The sequence below is a fragment of the Stegodyphus dumicola genome, chromosome 8, assembly GCF_044657685.1.
Source record: "Stegodyphus dumicola isolate Sdum_Otavi_A_Nest chromosome 8, ASM4465768v1".
NCBI classification, from domain to species: Eukaryota; Metazoa; Arthropoda; class Arachnida; order Araneae; family Eresidae; genus Stegodyphus; species Stegodyphus dumicola.
The window spans coordinates 62,431,767-62,457,484 of NC_140775.1; the positions used below are offsets into that span (position 1 = coordinate 62,431,767).

At 34.7% G+C, this 25,718-nt stretch overlaps 1 protein-coding gene across 6 annotated transcripts in view; it reads right to left on the reverse strand.

Annotated features, from left to right (window-relative positions):
- LOC118199880 (extracellular matrix organizing protein FRAS1-like) overlaps positions 1 to 25,718 on the reverse strand; it is a 284,180-nt gene that overhangs the window by 155,204 nt on the left and 103,258 nt on the right. For all 6 annotated transcript variants that reach the window (XR_015042588.1, XR_015042590.1, XM_085821910.1 and 3 more), the window contains exons 23-28: positions 23,127 to 23,333; positions 22,346 to 22,542; positions 19,244 to 19,400; positions 18,981 to 19,129; positions 7,191 to 7,301; positions 6,849 to 7,101 (exon numbers count right to left, since the gene is read on the reverse strand). Coding sequence is in view for 4 of the 6 variants with exons in the window: in XM_085821910.1 (XP_085678036.1) it covers positions 6,849 to 7,101; positions 7,191 to 7,301; positions 18,981 to 19,129; positions 19,244 to 19,400; positions 22,346 to 22,542; positions 23,127 to 23,333 (1,074 nt within the window). In the remaining 2 variants the exon portion in view is untranslated. The remainder of the gene's footprint in view (positions 1 to 6,848; positions 7,102 to 7,190; positions 7,302 to 18,980; positions 19,130 to 19,243; positions 19,401 to 22,345; positions 22,543 to 23,126; positions 23,334 to 25,718) is intronic.

Here is a 25,718-nt window from a genome sequence, read left to right on the forward strand (position 1 = left end):
GATTTGCTTACAATATTGCTTTTATATAGCATACCGGACTCGTATGAAAGCTTTCGAATAGCAATCGAATCTCGTGATGAACTGCCTTCTCCAGAAATGCTGAAAATTAAACTGTTGGAAGAAGCTAACGCTCGCAAAAATAAAGATTCATCGTTTTCTGAACCACAACATGCGTTCTATTCGAAAGATCAGAAGTATACTCAACGACCGGTTCCTAAACCGAAACCAGATAAGTCTGCAAACCGAAGACACTATCCAGTTAACTACAGATGCAACTTCTGCCATATCTATGGGCATAGAGCATCGGAATGTAGGAAGAAAAGTAAAGAAACTAAAAGCAAACGCTTCAGTGAAACTGCGATGTCTGCAGAAATTTGGAATTCCTTGGAGCGAGAAAAAGCCGTAGCATGCACTAATAGTAATTCTAAAGACATTTTTTGTCTGGATAGTGGTGCAACATCGCATATGTGTAACAGCAAGGAACTGTTTCAAGAAATTCACGAGGTAGGTGACACTTATGTTAAATTAGCTGCTGATAAAACTGTTAAAGCTATTGGAAAAGGAACTGTTAAATTTAAAGTTCGCATAGGTTCTAAAACTGAAAATATCAAACTCAAAAATGTATTGTGTGTACCTGATTTGAAAAATAATTTAATCTCAGTGTCTAAAGTAACTGAAAATAATCTTTCAGTAATTTTCAAAGAAAAATGTGCTCAAATAATTAATTCTAATAAAGAAACAGTAATTTTAGCTAAACTCGAAAATGATCTTTATTTTGTCATGCCAATATTTGAATCTGTATCAATTGCTAAAGAAATAGATCAGTGGCATATAAGATTTGGCCATTTAAATGAAAACGATCTTAAAAAACTTCAAATAAATAACATGGTTAGAGGTCTTTCTTTTTCTCAAAATGACTCTCTTTCTACTTGCAAGGTATGCATTCAGGGTAAACAAACCGCAACCACCCTTCCCAAAGAATCTGAATATAGAAGTACTGAATTGTTGAATCTAATTCATTCTGATTTGTGTGGTCCCATGCGAACTGAATCAATAGGTGGATCATTTTATTTCGCAACATTTATTGATGATAAATCTCGATATGTTCGTGTTTATTTTCTGAAATCTAAGGATGAGGTTAAAGAGGCTTTCAGAAATTTTAAAGCATTTTTTGGAAATAAACTTAACTCTAAAATCAGAATCCTGCGAAACGATAACGGGCTAGAATATTTAGGGAAAGACTTTAATAAATTTCTTAACGATGCGGGAATAAAACACGAAATGAGCACTCCTTACACGCCAGCCCAGAATGGCGTCGCCGAAAGATTAAATCGCACTTTGGTTTCAATGGCGCGATGTTTGTTATTGCAATCCAATCTGCCTCAGAAATTCTGGGCCGAAGCCGTCAATACGGCTGCTTACATTCGAAATCGCTGCCCAACGCGAGGTTTAAAAAACGAAATAAAAACACCTTACGAAGTGATGTTTGGCAGAGTACCTGCTGTCTCTCACTTCAGAACCTTTGGCCAAAAAGCATTTTCGCTAAATAAAAGGCCAGGAATAGGCAAATTTGATATTCGATCTAAAGAATGTATTTTTATTGGCTATTCTGATGAATCAAAAGCGTATAGACTTTGGGATCCCGAGGCACGTAAAGTGATAATAAGCAGAGATGTAAAATTTATTAATGAATTTGAAAACTGCTGTAGTTATGACTCAAAGCAAGAAATAAATCTGCCTTTCGCTCCGGAGGAAAAAATTATAAATAAAACATGTTGTGAAAAATCATCACCTCTGGACGGTAGCGAGTCGCCACTTGACTCTGAATCTGAAAAGGAAAGCGGAAATGATTTAGATAGTGAATCAGTGCTTCCTATCCCGATTAAAAGGGGGCCTGGGCGACCCAAGAAAATAAAAATAGGTTTGCCAGGAAGACCTAAAAAGGAATATCACTATACAGTTGTAAATAAAAATGAACAAACTCAAAATGCTGTTGAGGAAAGCATTAATCTACGGTGCAAGAAGCATTTAAATGGACCATATGTTGAAAATTGGCATAATGCCATGCTGTTAGAATATAACTCGCTTGTTTAAGAAAAGGCTTGGGAATTAGTAAAAAGACCTGAAAACAAGAAAGTTATTGGTAGTAAATGGGTTCTTAAATTAAAATATAATCACGACGGCACTATCGAAAAATACAAGGCTAGGCTAGTTGCTAAAGGGTGCGCTCAAATCCCTGGTCTCGATTTCACTGAAAACTTTTCCTGTTGCTAGATTAAGTTCCATAAGAACAGTTTTAGCCTACGCAGTAGAACACAATCTCAAAGGTTACCAATTAGATTTTGTAATAGCCTATGTAAATGGAAATTTAGATGAAGAAATCTAAATGGAAATTCCCGAAGGTTTTCGCGATGAAACTAATTCAGATAAAGTGTGTCTTTTAAAGAGATCATTATACGGTCTTAAACAGTCAGGACGTCAGTGGTACAAAAAGTTGGATGAAAAATTGAAATCTATGAAATTTAAATCTCTTAATTCAGATAATTGTGTTTATATTAAAAAGACGCCTAACAGTGAAACTATTATAATCGTTTATGTAGACGATCTTATCGTTTTTACCGATTCTAAGCAAACGTATGAAACAATTCGCAATAGTTTGGCTTCTGCTTTCAAAATGAAAGACTTGGGGAAGTTACATTATTGCTTAGGCATAGAATTTCACCAAAATGAGAATTCAATTAAAATTTCTCAAAAGAAATACGTTGATGATATTTTAAATCGGTATAATATGCAAAATGCTAAATCCGTGTCTTCACCTATAGATAACAGCAAAACATTATCAAAAGAGATGAGTCCTCAAAACGAAAATGAAATCGCTGACATGAAAAATGTTCCATTTAGAAATCTGATCGGATCATTAATGTACCTTTCAGTAGCTACTAGGCCAGATATCACATACGCCATGAATTTCTTAAGTCAATTTCACAACAATCCTGGAAAAGAACATTGGCATGCTGCGAAAAGAATACTTTGATATCTAAAGGGAACCCAAGATCAAGGACTAATTTATACGAAAACAGGAAAACCACTCATCGCCTTTGTGGATGCAGATTGGGCATCAAATATCGATGATAGGAAATCTTACACCGGTTTTGTATATATATTAAGTGGTTCAGCCATAACCTGGAAATCACGAAAACAACGCAGTGTAGCTCTATCTTCAACGGAGGCGGAATATATGGCTTTGTCTGAGGCCGCCAAAGAAACCGTCTACCTACGTCGTTTTTTGAAGGAGCTGGGTTACAACATAGAACACCCAACAATAATATACTGCGACAATCAAGGAGCTCAGAAAATTACGAAGAACTGTGTTTCACTCCCGTACAAAGCACATAGACATTCGCCATCATTTTGTGCGTGAAGTGTATGCACGCGGTGAATTAGATGTGAAGTACATACCTACCAGTGAAATGGGAGCTGATGTGTTAACCAAACCCCTGACTCCCGTTAAACATCAAAACTGTTGTACAATTATAGGATTGAATACTGTTTAATATGTATTTTGTTTTACTTTTCAGGAATGGGAGAATCAACGTCGAAAGGGGGTATGTTGGCAACCGCCGTCGATTTCCCTAGCGCATGCGCATGATAAGCAAGTTTTCTGCTGCGTAATACTTATACTTAGTTAATAGTTAGTTAGCCAAAGTCAATGGTGAGTATTGCATGTAAGAGAGAAGTGCAAAGCGCTGTGTAATATCATGTTTCTACTCTGCTGTTCAACGTCTTCGTAGTTTAAATAAATGTTTGTCATGTCTATAGAAGACGTCATTTTATTCTTCAGTTTTATTCAGCAAATCTTATTTGACAACATATTAAAATTTTATAGGGTTTGGCTTATTTTTGAACGAGTTATCGCTATTTTTGTGACGTTTCCTTAATTTTTAGAAACTAGTGACTAAAGCTCAGACGTGAGACATTACGTGAATCATGTCAAATATATCTCATTATTGTTTTGTGTACTGAGATGATGATTATTACTTGTATAGCATATAATATTTGCTGTTTCGATGGCTAATTATTATTTATATATAAAATTTCAAAAATTGCAGCATTTATAATTTCTTATGTTGTTTAAAATATCATTATACTCATATATAGGATTCAGAGATTGAAAGTGGAAACAATTTTATAATGATTCTCCAAATTAAAATGATTAATTAGAAAATCACAATTAATCAATATAGCAAACTTATATTAGAAAAAACGAAGAGGAAAACATGCTTGTGACTCACTCAGCTGATTAATGTTTATTAATGTTTACCAATGTCTAACAATATTTAACAATGCTTGTGGTATGACTCACTCAGCTGATTAATGTTTGTTAATGTTTACCAATGTTTATTTCATGAGTTGGTTTATTTTGCTAATTTTACTGCTCATTGTTAAGAAAAGTTTGAGTTATTTTGTAAAATAAAACAATAAAAAAATCTTTCCTCCTTCGTTTAATCCATATTTAATATTATTTATTAGCGCAAAGGGTAACTCAGAAGGGTTATAAATATCGTTTTGGCATTTTGCGTCGATTTACAATAAACAGCGAAACACTTTTGAAATTGTTACCACCAAATGTTATCGCAACGTATAATATTTAAAGAAATTACACTAAATTAAGGATAATGCAAAAATAGGCAAAGGAAGAGTTAGAAGCAAAACAAATTTGACTTATTTGTAAAGCTTATTTATTAAACAAATGGTAAAGAGCAAAAAAAAAAAAAAAAAAAGATGCTATATGTTTAATATTATTAGAAAAAATTAGTGATTTTTTCTAAAAAAAACCTATTTACAAAAAACCAATATTACATGGTTGTTATGATTATTAATACATTGTATGTCTCCCAGACGATGCAATACAGTCCGTACAACGCCTAGGCATGCTGAGTATCAAATTATCGATCTGATCTTGGGGGACATTACACCAATCAAAAAGCAATGCTTTCCGAAGTTTCGGTAGACATGTAGGAGGAGGTTGACGGGCTGCAACTCGTCGGCCAAGCATGGCCAAGCGTCCCACACGTGCTCTACTGGATTCAAGTCCGGTGAGAATGCTGGCCAGTCCATACGGGTGATATCCTCCGATTGAAGTCATTCGCTTACGATGTTTGCACGGTGAGGACGGGCGTTGTCATTCATAAACACAAATTGTGCGCCCATGGCGCCCCGAAACAAACGTACATGTTCCAGAATGACGTCCCGATAGATTTGGCTTGTCATGCTTCTAATTTGAAAATGCAGGTCAGTTCAGGAACCCAGAATAATTCCACCCCAAACGAGCACTCCTGCACCGTAACGGTGTCGTTCAATGATGTTTTCTTGGTGGTAACGGGTAGCTAGAGCTCTCTATATGAAAGTCCGGCGAGAATCAGACTGCAAGCTAAACCTGGACTTGTCGGAAAACATCACACAAGCCCACTGTTGTGGTGTCCACAATGCATGCTCTCTACTCCAGGCTAACCGCAGGCGACAGTGAGTTGCAGTAAGTGGAACGCATCTGACAGGTCTACGAGCATATAGACCAATCTGCCCTAAGCGTCTGTACACGGTCTGCCTTGAAATTGTCGTACCAGTGGCTAAAGAGAGCTGACGAGACAGGTCTGAGGCTGTGCTCCGCCTGTTTCTTTAGGCAGTAACTGCCAAATACCGGTTCTCATTCGGCGTTGTAACTCTGGGGCGACCTGTGCTGTAACGTCTACTCACATTACCATCATCTTGGAATCGTTACCAAAGCCTGGAAATGACACTCTAGGCAATTCCAAGTTCGTCTGATACTTCCAGTTGGGTACGCCCACATTCCAGACGGGCGATAATTCTACCACGTAAAAAATCATCCAAATGCGTCGTTTGTGTCATAACCATTCGGTTATTGCACTGAAATGCTTATAAAGCGCCTGCGAACAATTTTACTTCTTTGCCTGTATTCCTTATATATCACTCTCTTACACTCTCGTCATTGTGACGTAGCATCGGTGTCACCTGGTTGCTTCTTGAAATTTGCATATGATTCTTGAAGATGTGTGTAGAGTAATTTTACAGGTGATATATTTATTTTAGAGTTCGATTTCTGCGTGACTCTGAATTATCCTTAATTTATGGACATAAGTGTGAATAATGAAAAATCTGCATAAGTGTATGTATGTTTCTCGCATTGTGATAAAACATCTGTACTTGGAACCATCAAATTTTGAGTAACGTAAACTTGCACTGAATATGGGCATTTGTAAGCCGAAATTTGGCAAAAACTTCCTCTAAAATTATATGCCATTTCAGTTTAAATCAGATTATTTTAGCGTTCAATTAAATAGTTATTAAAAAAACATATTGCACTGTCGTGTTAAAATTTCGGGATAAAATCGCGCTAACATATAAAAAAAACCTCTTAAGCTAGTTACTAATTATTTACTATTAACACAAGGAGTTTAAAATTTCGAAGAATTGGATACCGACCACACGATAAATTGGATCACCAACTAAGTTTCAAACTCCAACATCTTATAGTTTAGGCATCTTTGATTTCGCGACCTAGGAATATGCAGTGTAATTTCCGATCTATAATGTGTTTCTATTCCCATGTGGATTATCTGTTACATAATGATGACACTGCAGATTCCCGCATGTTTTATTGGCTTAAATGTTTTTTGCAAGGTATCGGACAGTGAAATTGATAACTATATAATGATTATTTACTGTTTTTGTTAAATAAGCCTGGAAGTAATTTAACTTTGTAAACGATAAAGAAAAGATTCACAATTTTTATGGAATACGAATATATAAAAATAATGAAAGTAACTAACCAATAAATTGAAAAGTAAATTGCTTTTCGTTTGGTTCTACATATGGCGGCGAATGATAGACTATCTTCATTTCATCGATGTCCTTCTGAGTGAAAGACTGCAGTCTAATTCCTGGTTTGTCTAAATTTTCAAGGAATCCTTCCTCTTTTAGTAACTTTTTAGTTATCATATAAACAATATCTTTGGAGGGCACACCACTTTTCTGCACTAAGAGGTGATCGCTCGAAATCGTAGCGGGATGGTTCTGGAGTACCTTTAGAAAAAATTAAAATTTTTAATACGCTTGAAATTTAGTTCAAATAGTCCTAAAGTAATGTTCTTGAATGAAAATTCAACACTTACCATCATTCCAAACTGATTTTCTGGTAGAGTTAGTGATGAGTTGAGCTCGGATCTTGTTCCAATGATTTCGAATTCTGTTTCAAGTACCTTATTTGATATTTTGCTGGTTATCTAAGCATTTAAAAAATAACGTGTATGTAAATAAAATTTAAAACAATAACTTGAATTTTAAAATAGCATGCATGAGAAGGACATATCTTAAAGTCAAGTGTTTAGCTGTCTTTAGCGTTCTGTTAGACACACAGTTGAATTTTAGCTTAATATATGTAAGTAAACTAGCTGAGGCACCGGTCTACCACGGGGGGGGGCGAGCATTTTAATTAAAAATAATGCGTTTAAGAGGTTTTAATTTTTAAAAGTAAAATAAAAAAATATTATAATTAAAAAATAACAAAATCACTGAAAAATTTATTCTCAATTCAAAAGGAACAAACACAGAATATGACTGAGCATACTGGCGTTTTTGGTTGCCTTCTTCGATTGCGCCTTAGCACATCCTTGACCTAGTTGGCGAGTATTTGTTAGCTCCTCCTTGAGCGTGTACCATCGCTACCTCTCAGTCATTCTTCCCTAACATTATCTCATCCCTGCGACGCCCTATACCGATGACGCACTTTACCTTCCATGTTATGTTATAGATTCGTAATCAGAATCTATTGAAATGTACAAAATTTACAGATATTTGCATAACTGTCGTTTAAATTTCCAGTCAGTTAAATATGCAGTTAATTTAAGTTATTTCGGCTCTTGTTTTAGTCTGAAAGGAAAAGAAAAGTAGAGACTCCATAATTTTTCTCTAACACATATTTACAAAACAGAACGAAGAAATAAGAGACGCGAAAACTTAAATTCAAATGGACTTATTTTCCTAACAGCCAATTTGCCTATTAGACATTCTCCGAAAGATACCAGAAACATGTAGCAATTAACGATGCTAATAAGTATTTCAGAAATAGTTAATACATCAAACGAGTCTTTAACCAAGTAAATTATCTCGACTACACCTGTTTTTAAAAAAGAAGTTTTAAAATGAATACCTCTCCAAAACTAACATAGACTAAAACTAAAACATTTATGGATGAGAACTCATAGAAAAATTTCCCATGTCTTAGCCTATAGTCAGGCTTGGGCACTTCGAATCACAGCATCAGTGTGCTTATTATTACAACAAGAGACGGGAAAGGATAATAACGCTTAATTTTTTATATTTCTCCTTACTCAAACACCTAAAGGGGGCACGCAGTGAAGCAATATTAGTTTGGCGGCGAATTATCATCCACTGTTTTATTTCGGGCACCACGAATGATGAGGCAAATAAATGGATACAACGTTTGGTTAAATAATAGAAGACTCGCAGTAACACAAAACATACACTTGTAGGGTTTATATTTATTTTAACTAACATTTATTTTAAGTTTAAACTATCTTTCCTGTCAAGCCTTACTTTTCTCTGGAATTGCCAATGCCAGAGTATGTAAATTTTAGTAGAACGCGCAAAGTATTCAAAATAGTCAGCGGAAGTATTCTGAGTTAAATAGAAGGGAAACGAGTTCGAAAGTGTGCTTTCTTGCTTCACGAGCGTGGAGGTAGTTAGCGAGAATTGAAGAACCCCGCGTTGCGGCCTATGTGCTTGGCGGGAAGTAGTGGAAATTGTTCCAGTGAGCTTCAAGTCTGCTGAATTAGCAGCGGTATTGTAAAACACGGTGAGTTAGTTATTTTAGAGAGCCTCATAGTTAGAATCTTGTCTTTACTTTCTTTTCAGGTTATTATTTTTATTTGACTGCCAAGTAGGCACAGTCTGTAAGCGTCAAGAGGACGCAATTGTAATTTATTACGTTGAATAAAAAGGGACTTAAACCCTTCACAAGGCTTATCTTTTATACAAGTTTTCACAGTCACCTCTTGGTTGCGTGCAAGTTGGAGGCGCGCAACGTTATATTGGCGCCCGAACACTTATCGAACTGAAATGGCCGAAAACTGGATGGAAGCCGCTGGACAACACCAAGAAATGACAACGCAGTTAGAAGGATTTGGATACCTGGTCCAGACTTTGAGAGCATCAATCAAGCCAAACGTCTATTTCGACGGAAAAAATTCGGTGTCCGTATTTTTAGAAGGTATAAGAAAACCACTTTCAGCTCTACCCTGTGCCTGAAAGACAAAAAGTTGCCATCGCCACATCAGCACTAAGAGGACAGGCCGCGCTATGGTGGAAGAACATAGGCAAATTTCTATTAAGGGAATTTGGAAGCCCGACATATACATTTGAAAATTTCAAAAAATCCTTAGTAAAGGCCTTCCCCATAGTGAAAGATCGCGCACGGCTGGAAGCCGAGCTATATAGTTTCTATCAACGGGATACAGCAGATTTGACGGACTTTATTTTACGAAAAATCAAGCTAACGGATATGCTGTATGGGAAAAAACCCGATGCGGAGATTATTGAAATAATATTACCAAGATTGTTACCCGCTGTCCAAGACTACTTAGAAACCCAAACACATTGCAGGAACTTTTCGAATTGGCGGTGAAGTTTCAAAATCGCAGAATAGCGGAAAAAGCGAGAGGGGAAACATATTCTCAACATACCCGAAGGAAGGAGGAAACCAGAAATGGAAATCGCTCATATGGGGGAAAGAATTATCAAGTTAACGCATCGAAACTCGAAGGTCAAGGCCCAAAAAGAAAATTTGAAAATAAGCATCCGCGTACCCAGAAGACACAGATTGAAAGGAAAGCTTTAAACGACTAGAGGGGCCTGTGAAAGGGAGGGTCCAGACCCCGGAAGTTTTAAAAAAACCCTCAAATAGACATTTAAATACAGTCATCGTAAAAAACTCACAGCTACCAATTATACAAGTCCTGGTTGGCGATGTACCAGTAGAAGCCCTCATCGATACAGGAGCAGAAGGAAATTTCATGACTGAAAAGTTCTTCAAAAAGAATTTTTATAGGATACGACTCTTTAAAACCAGAAATACGGAAATTATAGCGGCGCAAGGAAAAACATGTCACTGCATCGGGAAAGTATCATTAAACGTACAGGTAAAAGAGGAAAATCTCAAAGTATTAATTTTTGTGGTGAAACACCTGCAACACTCTCTTATTTTAGGTATGGACTTTTTAAGGGCCGCGAGGGCCAAATTGAATTTTCAAGATAGTTCCGTGGTGCTGGAGATGGACCAGAGGGTGGTGGAACCTGTGGAGACACCTGAATTGGACCTTAGCCATTTGAATGACCAGGAAAGTAAAGCAATACAGCAAGTGGTGAGTAATTTTTCTCATTTGTTTTCAGAAAAACCAGGAAACTGTCAAATCGTGACTCACAAGATTCAATTAAATGCCGAAAAACCTTGTAGGACTAAACCGTATCGCTATGATAAACAAAAAGACTTAATCATCGAAGAACATATTCAGGAGATGTTAAAGAATAAAATAATAACGCCCATAAATAGTGAGTACGCGAGTCCAGTCGTACTATGTAGGAAAAAGAACGAGTTTCCTCCTTCAGATAAAAGGGCTTGGAGGTTTGCTATCGATTATAGAAAACTAAATAGTATCACTAAATTTCCAGTTTACCCTTTGCCGGTTATAGACGAGATCATTAGACAGATCAAATCGACAAGATATATGTCTACTTTGGACTTAACGTCTGGCTACTATCAAATAGCTATGAGACCCGAAGATATACACAAAACCGCGTTTATAACAAAATCGGGCACTTATGCATTTTTACGCATGCCCTTTGGGTTGTGTGGGGCCCCATCAACATTCCAGAGAGCTATGGACATTGTTCTAAAGCCTGTCCTAGGAAAATCAACTTTAATTTATCTAGATGATATAATTATAACGAGTAGTACGTTGGAACAACACATTAATGACCTCGAACAAGTTTTTAAATTATTAAAAGAGGCCGGTCTTACAATTAACGCCTCAAAATGCAAGTTCGCAACTAAAGAACTTAAATATCTCGGTTATAAAATTTCGCAAAAGGGTATAGAAACGCAAGATTCAAAAATAAAAGCTATTAAGAATTTCCCACCGCCCAACACCGCCAAGAAACTTTCGTCTTTCCTTGGATTATGTTCTTACTATCGATCTTTCATAAAAGATTTCGCTAATATTGTTGAACCACTCTTAGTAATCAAAAGAAAAAAGAGTAAATTTACGTGGACAGCGGAAGCTAACACAGCTTTTGAAAGATTAAAAGAAGCGCTTATTAATGCCCCTGTTTTAAAATTCCCTGAGGGGGACGAAAACCTGGAAATTGCGGCAGATGCGTCAGACTATGCGGTGGGTGCGGTTCTTATGCAAAATAACCATCCGCTGGCATTTTTTAGTAAAACATTGAATCAGACACAAAGGAATTATACAGCTACAGAAAGAGAAACATTAGCCGTATTAATGGCTGTACACAAATTTCGAGTTTATTTCGGCAAATCGCCAGTAACAGTCTTTTCGGATCATGCGGCTGTTGGTACACTTTACTCGGGAAAAAACCTAACGCCCAGGTTAATAAGATGGGCTTTAAAACTCCAAGAATATAATATCACAATAAAATATAAACCGGGTAAGGAAAACAATGTAGCTGACGCACTTTCTCGTATAAAACTGGACGACGAAGGAAATGAACTTAAATGCGCTGTGTTGACTTCAAAAATTTTAGATTCTAGAGATACGGTTATTACTGAACTGAAAACTGATCCTGAATTTGGAAATATCTATGCTTATTTGAAAGACCCCGAAAGCTTTGACCATACAGATATCGATGCGATAAGAAATAGAGCAAAAAACTATGAAATAATAGATAATTTATTATTCTATACGAAAACAACAAACGAAAATCTTGAGTATAAGCCAGTCATCCCAGCCTCGCTTCGATTAAGCATTTTGAAGGAGTTGCACGAAAAAAAAACAGCGGGCCACATCGGGGTCAGAAAGACTATAAAAAGGGTACGCGAGGCGGTATATTTCCCGCAATTATACAAAATAGTAACGGCGTATGTCAGGTCCTGCAATTAATGTCAGTTAATAAATGATATTAATTACAGCCCGGCCGGGTACTTAAATAGCATTCGCGCTACATTTCCGAATGAAATTTTAGGCATAGATCTCCTTGGTCCCTTCCCCCAGAGCGAGTTAAATAAAAATCGTTTTCTTTTAGTAATAGTAGATCATTTTTCAAAATGGATAGAAATTGTTCCTCTTAAACGCGCGTCAGCCAAAACAGTCGCAGATGCATTCTTACACAGATACATTTTAAAATACGGTGCAACGATAAAAGTCATTAGCGATAACGGAAAACAATTCATTAGTCAAGTATTTGAAAACATATGCAATGGACTTGGTATACGCCATATCAAAATGGTTCCGTATAGACCACAGGCTAACATAGCAGAAAGAGTTAATAAAAACATAGTAAAAATAATTCGCAGTTACGTGAGCACACATCACAAGCGCTGGGATGGCTACATAAATGAATTAGCTTATGCTTTAAGAACGGCACATCATGATACTACGGGAAAAACTCCAGCAGAATTATTTTTAGGCAGAAAGTTAATTACGCCTTTAGATAAATTATTCTTTGTGCAACAAAGAGAGCAGGAGTTTAAACAACAAGATGTGCAAAAGTTGATTGATCAGGCGCTTAAAACCTCGGATACGGCAAGAAATAGACAAAAGTTATATTATGATAGAAAACGCCGTGAAGCAGATTTTAAAGTTGGGGATAAAGTATTGAAGCAGAAATTTTCTTTATCAAGTGCCCCAGACAATTTTATGGCAAAGCTAGCTCCAAAGTTTGAAGGCCCCTATGTAATTCAGGAAATCAAAGGGTTAGTATTATATCTTAAGAACGACAGAGGGGAAATCTGTAAAGCAAGTCCCGACCAGGTGAAAAAATACTATAATCCAAATGATTTTGAAATCATTAAAAGTTTCTTGCAGGACTCAAGTCTAAACGAAATAGAAGGGCCAGAGACTGCAACAACTATTCCACCACCCAAGAAACGGAGAACTGAAGAGAGACCTAGCACTTCTACAACCCGGACGTCGGTATCAAAAAGAAAAAATGATTTTCAAACTCCGGCGTTTAAGAAAAACAAAAATACAGATGAACCGGGTAAAGAAACCGTGGTAAAGACGAAAACACCACCTACAAAGGATGGCAGGAGAAATTACACATCAAGGAGAACGCGCACACGGCCACAGAGTCAGGTGCCAGCAAGGCCACCGTTCCGGAAACTGAAACGCCAGCAGGAGGCACAAAAATACGAGGAACAGAAGAAATTCAAGAAGGACTCCAGACCGGAGGACGTCAAGACCAGCCGTCCCAGGCAGAAACGCAAAGGCCAACAACCAGACGATTACTCCGTCAAGAGGCCAGCATGTAGAGGACGCAAAAGAAAGAGCAACGTGGACGACACTCGGAGATCAATAAGGAGAAGATTGACATCTATGAAACCTCTAACTTGGGATCAATTTTGCCAAAAACGGATGACGGAGTTTCAAGCATCGAAAACTCAAAGATAAGTTAAAACCTTCTATAAATATTTTTCTCTTTTGTTCCGAAATGTTATGCATAAGTACGAAGTTCTATGTTTTGACGAAAGTCAATATGTCTCGGTTGAGACTTAGTTTTGTTTTACTTTATTTAGCTAAGGCAAAAGTATTATTTTCTTTAAGTGTAAAAGCTAAAAACAAGCATTTTCTGTTGGTCGAAAGACTAATTCTGTTATGTTAAAGCCAAAATTTGGCCGAAGATAAAAATAACTTCGTATTCTTGTATTAATAAGAATTTTACTTTCAGTGCCGCCAGCTTGGCGAAGAATGAGTAAAGTAAAAATTTATTTTCTCTTATTCATTTTATGGTAAATTGTAAAAAGCATATGTATTAAACTTTTGTAAATGTATGTAAATACTTGCATGTTATGTAAAAGTAGAATTTAGTCTAGAAGCATAAAATTGTAGATGCTAAAAGTGAATGCTTAAAAGCAAGGAAGTCAAAATTTAAGTATTAAACTGTAAAGTCATGCTTTAGAGCGAAAGCCTGCATGTTTAAAGATGAATGAGGGGGAAGTTAGAATGAATGTGTCTTGTAGGGTTCTCCACCTACATTTGAATTTTTAAGAATATTAAAGTAGCTCATTGAGTTGTAGAATGTCGAGTAAAGTGTGTCTATTTGGTTGTTGAATTCTAACAAATCATGGTGGTTAGGGGAAGTGTTGTAAGACTAAAACACGAATATTCCCGTTTGACACCACACACGGTGGAGAGCCAGGGTAAAGTTAAATTAATGCTTGAAAAATTGAATGAATGTGAAGTAAGCAATAACTAAGAAAAACGAATCGTTAAAAACAAAAATTTATTGTGTCAAGAAAGTGTAAATTATAATGTATGTAGAAAGATACTGATACTTATTCCTTCCAGATGCTGGAAGGAAAGACCAAGATTGATTGATGAAGTCCAGGAAAAGTTGCTGTAAGAAGAAAGCTTTGTAACGAGTAACAGAATTTTAATATATAATTGTTACATAAGATTTTTTTTTGTGTAAACGAGGTTCTCGCCAGTTAGTTCAGAATTAGATAAACTTACAACAGGTCGTTTGTAGGACCTGCTTCCAAGTTTTCCAAATTCTGGCAGCGGCAAATGTAGGGTTTATATTTATTTTAACTAACATTTATTTTAAGTTTAAACTATCTTTCCTGTCAAGCCTTACTTTCCCCTGGAACTGCCAATGCCAGAATATGTAAATTTGAGTAGAACGCGCAGGGATTCAAATTATCAGCGGAAGTATTCTGATTTAAATAGAAGGAAACAAGTTCGGTAAGAGATTCTCTTACTTAGCGAGCGCGGAGGTAGTTAGCGAGAATTGAAGAACCCCGCGTTGCGGCCTATGTGCTTGGCGGGAAGTAGTGGAAATTGTTCCAGTGAGCTTCAAGTCTGCTGAATTAGCAGCGGTATTGTAAAACACGGTGAGTTAGTTATTTTAGAGAGCCTCGTAGTTAGAATCTTGTCTTTACTTTCTTTTCAGGTTATTATTTTTATTTGACTGCCAAGTAGGCACAGTCTGTAAGCGTCAAGAGGACGCAATTGTAATTTATTACGTTGAATAAAAAGGGACTTAAACCCTTCACAAGGCTTATCTTTTATACAAGTTTTCACAGTCACCTCTTGGTTGCGTGCAAGTTGGAGGCGCGCAACGTTATACACTATAAAAACGAATGCATACATGAGCCGTAAAGATTGTACGATTGAAGATAAAACAGCTATAATGAATAAACAGGAATGCACATGAGCCGTTAGTGCCCAGCAACTACAACCGACAAAGACAAAATATTTCTCAATCGATTTGTAGCCGAAATAAAAAGTGGTCGGATTTTGCGAATGAAATGGCTAGAGGAATGCAGATGTTTTAAGTGATTTATATTTGTCAGCGATTTTTCTCTCAAGATGTGTGTGTGTGATTATGGCAAAGCCTCGAAGGCTATCTGCCTAAGAGGAGGGATGCCTTCGTGGAGGACTTTATAAGGGAAACTGGCTCGTATACACGTTACACATGGGGAAAACCACGAAAATGCCCATGCAGCCAGCCCGTTCGCGGGATTCGAACCTCGGACCGAACTACCAGTGTTCAGCGACTTTACCGCTCGGCCGCTGGTGGGCTTCTCTCAAGATGACGCTTAAAGGATGAACATATGGACGAAAATGTAAACAAAAAAAAAAAAAAAAAAAAAAAAAAAAAAAAAAACACTGCCTGAAGACTGAAAACGAGAAGAAAATCATAATAGTTGACCAATGGTATAACAAGAAAAATTAAGGAAGTCAAACGATCTCTCAACCCTATATCATATATTTAAATTATATGGGATGATGAAGATGTGATTATTAGTTCAATTAAAATTTCATCTTACTTTCCTTTTGCGGACAATTTTACAAAATACTTCTCCACCAGGATTCGAGTAGATAAAACTGCATAACACTAGTAGTTCAACGTAAATCTGAATCCCAGGGTTGGCTAGCTGAATGGGAGTTTCAAAGACTGCCTCGTTTATAATGTGAATACAAGTCAGTTTCTTTTAAACCTTCCGCAACGGAGGTATCCCTTCTCTTAGAAAGATAGCCTGATTAGCTTTATCATTGATTTATTGATCTCTTAGACATAAGAGATCAATAAAAAAACTAATGTAAGCGATCTATAATCAAAAATCCAATCTTTTGATGGAGGTAAATGCAATATTCATTTAAGTTATTAACCTGTCAGGGGGATTCTAATGGGTTCATTCTGAATAAAAACAAGCAGAAACTTCAAGTTAATCAACATAGTTATCAGAATAAGAAGCATTGCAAGCAAATTAACGTAAACGATTTAATTATAACTGCTCATGTTTTGGCTGACTAATATTGAATCCAGTTGATACTGCACTTTTTTGCCCCTGCTTGCGTGAATGTGGTAATTGAATCTGAAACTGAAGAGAGCTCTAATTTATTTGTATGATAATAGGTACGTTTGTTTATCAGTTGCTGCTGTCATATGCTTCTAGTTCCTGAAGAGTTAGTGTATTACTTTTCAAAGAGATTTTAGTCAGTTAGCATTATTATTGGCCTGCCAAAAGCAGTCAGTGCTTTAATTTTAGATAATAATTATATAATTTGCTATTGAATAAAATTATATTTAATTTGAAATGGGCTTGGTATTGTTTTATTTTGAAATTTAGTTGATAATTAATTGAATGGCAATAACTCACCAGCAGTAGTACTATATAAGAAAGAAACACATCAGCGGGCTGGCTGATATATGTTTTACACACAAAAGGTTCTGCAACTAAAGAATTCTGAATTTATTCCTATTTTCGAAGACTTTTTCAGCTTTATATTCAGTTATACTGGAGCTAGTTATTACTACTATGTATCCATTGCAGACTTTTCACAGATTTATGACCTTCAATCTTGATGCTTTGGTTACTCTTGATAAAACATTAAGAGTAGAAAGTAAAACAAGAGATACTGAATATTATTCTTAAGCATTTTTACATTAGACATGAATATATTCTAATTTTTTAAGAATGGAATTTACATTCAATTCATCAAAAAGCACTTCCGATGAATGTTCATCGCCTAGTTACTAAGTGTTTTACGAAACATTTCTTAAATGCTTAAGAAAAATAGTTTTAATATATACACGGTGCCCACTAAAGTACAGTACCACTCGTTTAATTGCTGAACGGTTGCAGCTATAGTCATATAACTGGTCTCTAGGTGTAGTAAAGTGACTACGCGCTACTAGAGAAGACCGCTTACAGTGCGACCTGTGGAAAACGGCGCAGAACGCGTTCCTATCTCGAAAAAGTTACAAAATAGGAGAAAAAAGTGAATTATAAAATTGTACAGCATTATCGATTTAGTACGAACCTTTTAGAATCTTGTGGATATGAATACTAGAAACAGAATATTGAAAACGCAAGTGTGTTTCTTCACGATTTCCAAAACTCTGACGTCACTAAACTTGGACGAAGAGAGAAAAGATTATATTTCGGACGAAAATTACGAATGAATTTGGATTTTCATTGCAAATTACAAGCGATATAACTGTGCGGCATAGCGGCACAGTTATATCACTTGTAATTGGCAATCAAAAGAAGTGTGGTTCAAACCCCGCAGGGTGCATCCTTGTGCAGATATTTGGTGTGGAATTTACAATAATAGGCTAATCAGCCCAATATTTTGTCAGGGTACGTAAGCGGTTGCACGATATTTAGAACTTCTGCAAGACATAATATCCGATTGTGTTGAGACTCTGCTGTTGCTTCAACTCCGGAACGGATAGTTCAACATAACGCGCACTAGATATCACCAGTTAAGCAGTACTTGATGGAGAATCTGAAGAACGAATAAACTGGTGTGGTGGTTTCTAAGAGTGGCTTCCACGTTTATCTAAATCTAATGAACGTTTTTCTGTGAGGAAATAGCAGATGTATGCTGTCCCTCTGCAAACACTGCAGGGCATTCAACGACATGTTAACGATGCTTGTGTAAACGTGTCACTCGCTATTCTACAATGTATGCATGTTAAGTTCTAAGAAGGGTCCAGGAGTGCATTTCAGCTAACGGGGAGAAATTTGGACATCGAAAATAACGATATCTTATGGTAACTAGCTGTTTTTTCCTTTCTAAGATAGTTTTATCATGTCACAGAGTATAAAACCGCGAACATATAAATACGCGTTTAAAACGTTGTGTTCTTAACATTCATGTATACGAGGTGTCTTTTCATGCTAAATCAATGATGCTCTACAACTCTGTTATTCATTCTTTCCTCCTGTTTCGCCATTTTTTCGGGATTAGGAACGCTAATCCCGCTTTTTTCACCAGATGACACCGTAAGCAGTATCATTTAGTAGCACATAGCCACTTTACTATACCTAGCCACCATTTTTATGACTATAACTGCAAGCATTCGGCAGTTAAATAGGTGGTACCGGACTTAAGTGGGCACCTTGTATATAATGGAAAAATGCAGTATAGAAGAAATTCTAAATCTAATCCACTTATGCTCCAAAAGCTTCAACAACTGATGGTAATAATATTGAAAAATAAAAGACATTTAAATCCATTACATATTCGTCCTCGATCAAGCTATTACAGAAAAATAATAAAAAAATTATATTAACATTATTTTTTATAATAGCTTGATCCAAGTTGAAAACGTGATGAATTTAATATTGTTTACTTTTCAATATATAGCTATCTTTTATATTTAACTACTGCAGATTATTACGAATGTGAACATACTTGAAAATGCAATATGATTTTTGATGTGCTGTTATCATTATGTTTATAAAATATTTTTCCTTTGTCAATATCTTCTTGACTAAACAAGATTATTTTGCCATTCATTTCTTGAATGTCTGCTGAATTACTAGACATTTCCAAAAACTGTCCTGCAAATATAAATGATTTAACAAAGTTAATACAAAAATATTCAAAATAAAATTAAATAAAATAATAATAATAAATTAGATAAATAAAAAGAAAAACACAGTGTGAAATCTTACCAGATAGAGGAAAAGATGAACTGTCAATGCTGTACATAATTTCGCTAGGGTTTAAATTTTCACCTACCGTGAGCAAATGATCCTTTGTGAATTTTACTGCAGAATCCAATTCTGCATACAAAGGCTTAATTCGTACAACAGCTAAATCTTTATTTTTCTAGAAGTAGAAACAAATATAAGCAGCATAAAGACTATCCTATTTTAAAACGTAAAAACATGTGCTACTTAATTTATAATATTAAGAAAATATGCAGGAAAAGAAAAGACTGTTGATTGTTAGTATTCACGACTTTTACTTCTCAATTTACCAAAGAATGTATAAAACTACTTCTACTTCCGCATTGCAAATTTTAACAGGAAGAAAACCTCTCATATCAAACACTGCCTCTACATATCAAATACCTCTGCATATCAAAGCACAAGTCAAAGGTACTAGAGCCTAAATCCTGCAACCTAATATCCCAACCAATGCATTTGGCAACATCTTCAGCCCAGTCAATTACGAGCCCAGGAACTCTTATCTCGATTGTCAACCAGCTCAAAAATATCTTCCACATCACATAACCACCAGGAAATTAGTATCTCTAGCATTTTATCATTTAACTTCCACTGATGGTTCGAAAATAGCAGTATATACTTTGGTATGATATATTTTAAAACCTAAAAGTAAGCAGAGTACAATATCACAATCGGAACCAAAATACCTAGTTTATTTTCCGACACATTTTCAGCTATCTTTCCTTTTTGAGCAACGACAAAGCCTAAACGAAAAGCAGTGAAACCTGTCTTTGAACTGGTTTTAGACAGACAGTTATTAGAGACACTTATTAGAAACACTGCGAAAGTAAGAAAAGTGAAAAGACCGGGCAAATCAGCGGATTGGTGTAGGAAAATGCACTGGCTGGTACTGAGCGGTGTACAGGCAAATCAGGGAAGTTCCCTTTCACGGCACTCGAACGGTGATCCACAAAACTGTTAGTTGGTTAAAATGTAAACAACAAAATAATATTATTTCATGGATCAAAGAACACGATGGAAATGATAAAAACGAAGAAACAGATAAACTTGTGAAAGAAGCTGCACAAGACACAGCAACAATAAACAGCCACATCCTATGCTTACCTTGGTCAAGAAATCCTTTCACTTTCAGTCTGCAGCAAATAGTACCGACAGCATAGCAACAGAATTGGATATCACACAAAAGGGACAAAAGGACTACTTTCAGAATGTTTCCAAATTGTAATACTAGTAGACATATAACTACTACACATTTAAACTGGATTTTTTCAGGTAATAGTCAATTCCCTACCAACCTTTATTCCAGAAGTATCTCATCAACAGATATTTGCATCTCCGCCAAATTAAGACATTATCTATTTAAATTCCCAAATAACAAAAGATTACCATATTTAGCATCTATCACAAATAAATCCAAAATATATAGTTTTCCTTAGAAAAGAACACAAAAGAAACATCATGAAAATAATGAGTATTTTAGAAGAAAATATAGGCATTCTTTGATATATTGTCTTCCCTGATGAAGAATTTCTTATCTGAAGGAAAACTTCATTATGTCATCAGTAATTTTCTCCCTTCAGACATTCTGCACGCATAAAACACACATCAAGTCATTAGCCTCCAATTCTAAAAAATATCTGATAAGTTACACTCCATGCAAGCGCTCATCGTAGCAAGAATTCCATCGTCAGGAGTACCAGAGCCTCACATATAAAATGAATTCGGTCTCACAAATCTGTTCAAACCTGGAGAAATCTCTAATTTTGACAACAAATCTAACTTACAGAAAGTTGTCCCCATGGTAAAACACCGGTGATCTCGTATGCTATCAACTATCAACTACCTTTAAACTCTTTGAAGAAGAAAATTCTGTTCTTAATTTAAAATCAGAAGTCAAAATAATAAAAGATAGATAAAACGTATGGCAGTTTGGAAATAAAGCAGTAATTTAGTAAATAGTATGAGGCACAATAATATGTGAATGTAATTATTTTCCCTATCACTTAAATTTAATGTTCAATTAAGTACTAAACATAATTTCTTTATTTTCGATGGTGTTATCAGCAACAAATAATTTGTGAAGCAACTAGACAACATATAAAAAGTGAATAGAGATCTACAGAGAAAATGCTTTAAAATATATTTCATAAATTCCGTATTATAAATATTTTGGTCAGTCAAATAATAACTAATATTCAGATTGCAACCCAAAATCTAAACGAGTGTTGACATTAATTTTTGACAAAAAAATTTATAAACATTTTTAAATGAAACAAAAACACAGTCTTCCGGACAATTGTATTCTCGTTACAGATTTCACATATTTCAGTTCACATATTCAGGCAATTTCTGATTAGAAAATACATATTTCCATAGTCCAGATTAATTAAACTCGTATTATTCTTTGAACTCTACAAAACTTGACAAAAAATCTGTATAAAACTCCATACCAACAGTGGCAGTCATTTTGGTGGTATGTCCATTCCAAAATTGTGCCTGAAATATGAATTATGTAGTTCTAAATCTATAATACTTGAAAAAAACCTGAGTGAAACTCAATATCAATAGTGGCAATCGTTACGTTTTTCTGTAAATCTCTGACTTGTGTGTCCATTCCAAAAAGGTGCCTGGAATATGATTTATGCTTTTCCATTTCCAATTCCTGTTCACAGTCAGGAAGGTGCAGCTTTCTAAGGATCTATTTTCACGATGTTGCATTTGCATAAAAATTAAGCTGCTTTGAAAAATTGTATCTTTTCCGACATAGACCATTTGAAACAACTAGAATTATAATACTAAGAAAGAAGCCTATAAGTAACCATTATTTTTGAAAACTGAATCTTGCCATTTATATAACCTTTTAAATTTAATTTCTTAGAGAAGCAGTGGTTTGTTTCAAACTGGAAGTCAAGATGGAATCATCGTCGGTGAACTGAAATTGAAGATCTGACTAATTTCTTTTGACAGTTGTAATGTTTATGTTGCAAAAACTATAGTATTAAACAATACAGAATATTTCATAAATAAACAGAGTTAAAATTACTAGGATTAGAAACATATTTAATATAAAAACTGAGAAGATACCTTAGGTAAAATAAAAATTTTGACATTGATTATTTTTGAATTGAAGCCATCTGAAACCTGAAGTACAAAATTATCCTCGTAATTGTCGTTGGTTTTGAAGCTCCTGAAAGCTAATCTATTTTCAAAGAATTCTTCAGATGTCACTTGAAGTATTTCGTTTCCATCTGGTAGTAAAAGTAGTTTTCCAGAGCACGGACCTAGATAAGAAAAAAATTATAAAATATTAATTTGACGTGATTAAGTAATAACGTATGCAAAAACTATGCAGGTAAAAATTTCTTTGGTAAGAGAACGTTTTTTACTTTCTATTTTTTTTACTTATTTATTTACTTTTTACAATGAAATAACTCAATTAAAGTTTAATTTCTATAGCATGGCTTCATTTACTCAATGTATAATTCGCATAATTGTAACAGGCAATATAGCAATAAATAAAATTAAATTACCTTCCCTTGATACTTATCCAGATAAAGAACCTAAAGTTCATCAGATTTACAATTTTGTCCCCAACTCTCCCTCTTATGTTACAGTTCTCGCTCTTTATAGTGTTCAGAGAGCTAAATAAACTCTTATAAGCCTTTTTAGAAGGGAAAAACATTAAAAAATTTCTACTTTTTATTTCATATGTTCAAATTTAATAGCCGCATAAGAAACATAGAAGAAAAATCCAATCTTTAGAAAATATTTCAATCGTCTTTTTGCTGCTATATTTTTCAAAATTAGTAAATTTAAAGTTATCATTTATTATTTTAGAATTTTCTGAAAGAGAACAATCACTTACCTTGCAAAATTTTAAAAATAACATCCTCGATATTATCTTTGTCTTCGAGAAATAAGAATGAAGAGTTTAATGTTATTAAGGAATCTTCAGGAACAACTATGTATCTAAGCTGTTCTATTCTTGGCGAAAACTGAGATTCAATATGAACAGGAAGTACAATTTCATTTCCTGTCAGGTGCCCATCCGTAGGTTTTAAAACGAGATCCCCTAATATAAACGAAAGTAATAAAAGCATGTTTTTAAATGATTTTTGAAAATAAGATCTGATATGCATTGATTAATTAAAAAAAAAGGATTGCTGTGACGAGAAATGGAATTTAATGTATACAATAATAGCTTTTAGTTAAATTTGTTTATGAAATTCTTTCTGTTTAAATTAGTATTTTTCAGTAATAAAAATTAGAAAATATCAGATTTTGTTTCATTAAAAAATATAAAAACTAAAGACATTTGATACAAAGACCATCATCACTCAATGAGACTGCGTGTTTTTAATCTCTAAATGAAAAAAACAAGTAATCTAATGATTATTGACTTTGGAATCATGCCTTACATAGAGCTTGAACGATGATTAAAGAGGATTTACCTTACTGAAATTTTACAGCAAATTGTAGGTTCATTTTTATAAAACAGGCAATTTAAAATACTTAAGCGGAAGTTTATGTTTCTACACTACATACTTGTTAAAATTGTTTTATCAGTATCATTCAGCGATATCTATTCGCTATGTTTTATCAGTACTCTTTATTGATTTCTGTTGATTTCTTTGTTCAGTATTATTTAATGATAAATAACATTTTAGTAAGTCCCTTAATTAACAAAACATTATTAATATTGTACTATTCCTAACAAATCTCTGACGTGTTCCAACAATGTGTACTTTTATAGGACTTTTAATTTCCAATTTTGTGTACCTTGTAGAATCTATAAGGATTGTTGAAATGGGAAATAGGAAAATCACAGATACTGTCTGCGGGATTCAAACTGAAGACTTTCCGACTGCTAACCGAATATGCTTGATATTATTGCATGAAGCCATATGATGAGGAAGAAGAAAGTTCCTCGAGTCAAATCTATCAGCAATCCACCATGTTTTAGTTCCATTCCGGCAATCAAACATAGATTCTTATTCTTCGATATCATAATGTTTTTGTAAAAATGGGAAGAAAACAAGCATAAGCAAGACGTAATTCCGTCTATCAAAGAAAACAGTAATTTTCAGATTTCCTTACTATCTTCATTGACAGCTTCGGCATAATAATTCATTTTCGCTTTGCTGAGCCAAATGCTTTCAATATAAAGTGGTTTTCGTTCATCTTACTTTTGCAAAAATTATTTGCTCCTGAAGAAGAATGATCTATGTCTAATCACTCTCCAGTCGATAGCGTTTTATTGAAAATATGAGCCTACTTAAGGCTACTTTTTTGTCTAAGTTTAAGCTCAGAAGTTTTTAAAATATCAAAAGTAACTCTCAAGATAAACATTGATGACTGTTAATTTTTAATTATATAATTAGCAGCGTTTAAATGTCCCATACATTTGAAAGACTATTTGGTATATATGTAACCGATGAATTTAACAATAACTCTTTTAATTACTGTATACAGAAACAGCCAAAAGATGTTAGAGAGAGTCGAAATTTCGAAAATACACGATTTTTGACTTAGTCTAAACATCGTTTATTATCGATTTATGGAAAAGAACGAAGTTTCCCCAGTATCCTGACTTTGATACAGCAAACGGAAAATTAATGTAGATTAAGACGCTTTCAACATCAATTGATAAATAAATAGGTTTAAAAGTTACAGCAGAAAACATCGCGAGCGAAAACGTCGCTCAGAAAACAAAGCGATTCAAAAACATCGCAGTTAGAAAACATTGTCGTCTAAAATATCGGGGCGCGATAACATCACAGACATGCATTCAGGCTCTAAAATTTGTAAATGCATATTCGCATCATTGTTTGCGAACGCAAGAAAGAATGAGGAATATTTTTACTTTTGTGTTTCAAATTTTTGAATTAATAAATAAATCTTTGCTGAAAAAATAAGAACGAAACTTACGAATTTAAAAATTAAAAATGAGTAGGAAATTAAATCTTCTTATAACAATTAATATAATTTGGAGCTGACGTTTTAACTAATCGTATTAATTAATTATACTCCTTTTTCAAGTTTTATTGATATTTTTCACGAAAAAGTATAAATTAAAAAAATAGGAAAAGAAGCATGAGTAACTGCTTGATATTACCTCTATTAAAATTGTTTAGTTAATTATCAAATTATTTTCTTTCACCTCTATTCATCTGATATTCTTTAAGCAAAAATGAAATCTGGTTTTGTTTCAGTCTATTCATCTTCTTAAAATGTTTCTGAAAATCATGTACAGCGTGCAGTTAATCGTTTGGATGCTGATTTATGAGAAACGGCGAAATGTATCAGTTGCATAATATTTCAGTAGGGGATTTGGATTTATTGAACTATGGCAAAGCACACTAACGCTATCTGCTTAAAGGGACAGATGCTTTTGTTGAGGACTTTCTTAGTAACTGTCTTGTACTGATGTTTTGCATTAGGAAAAGCACAAAAATCT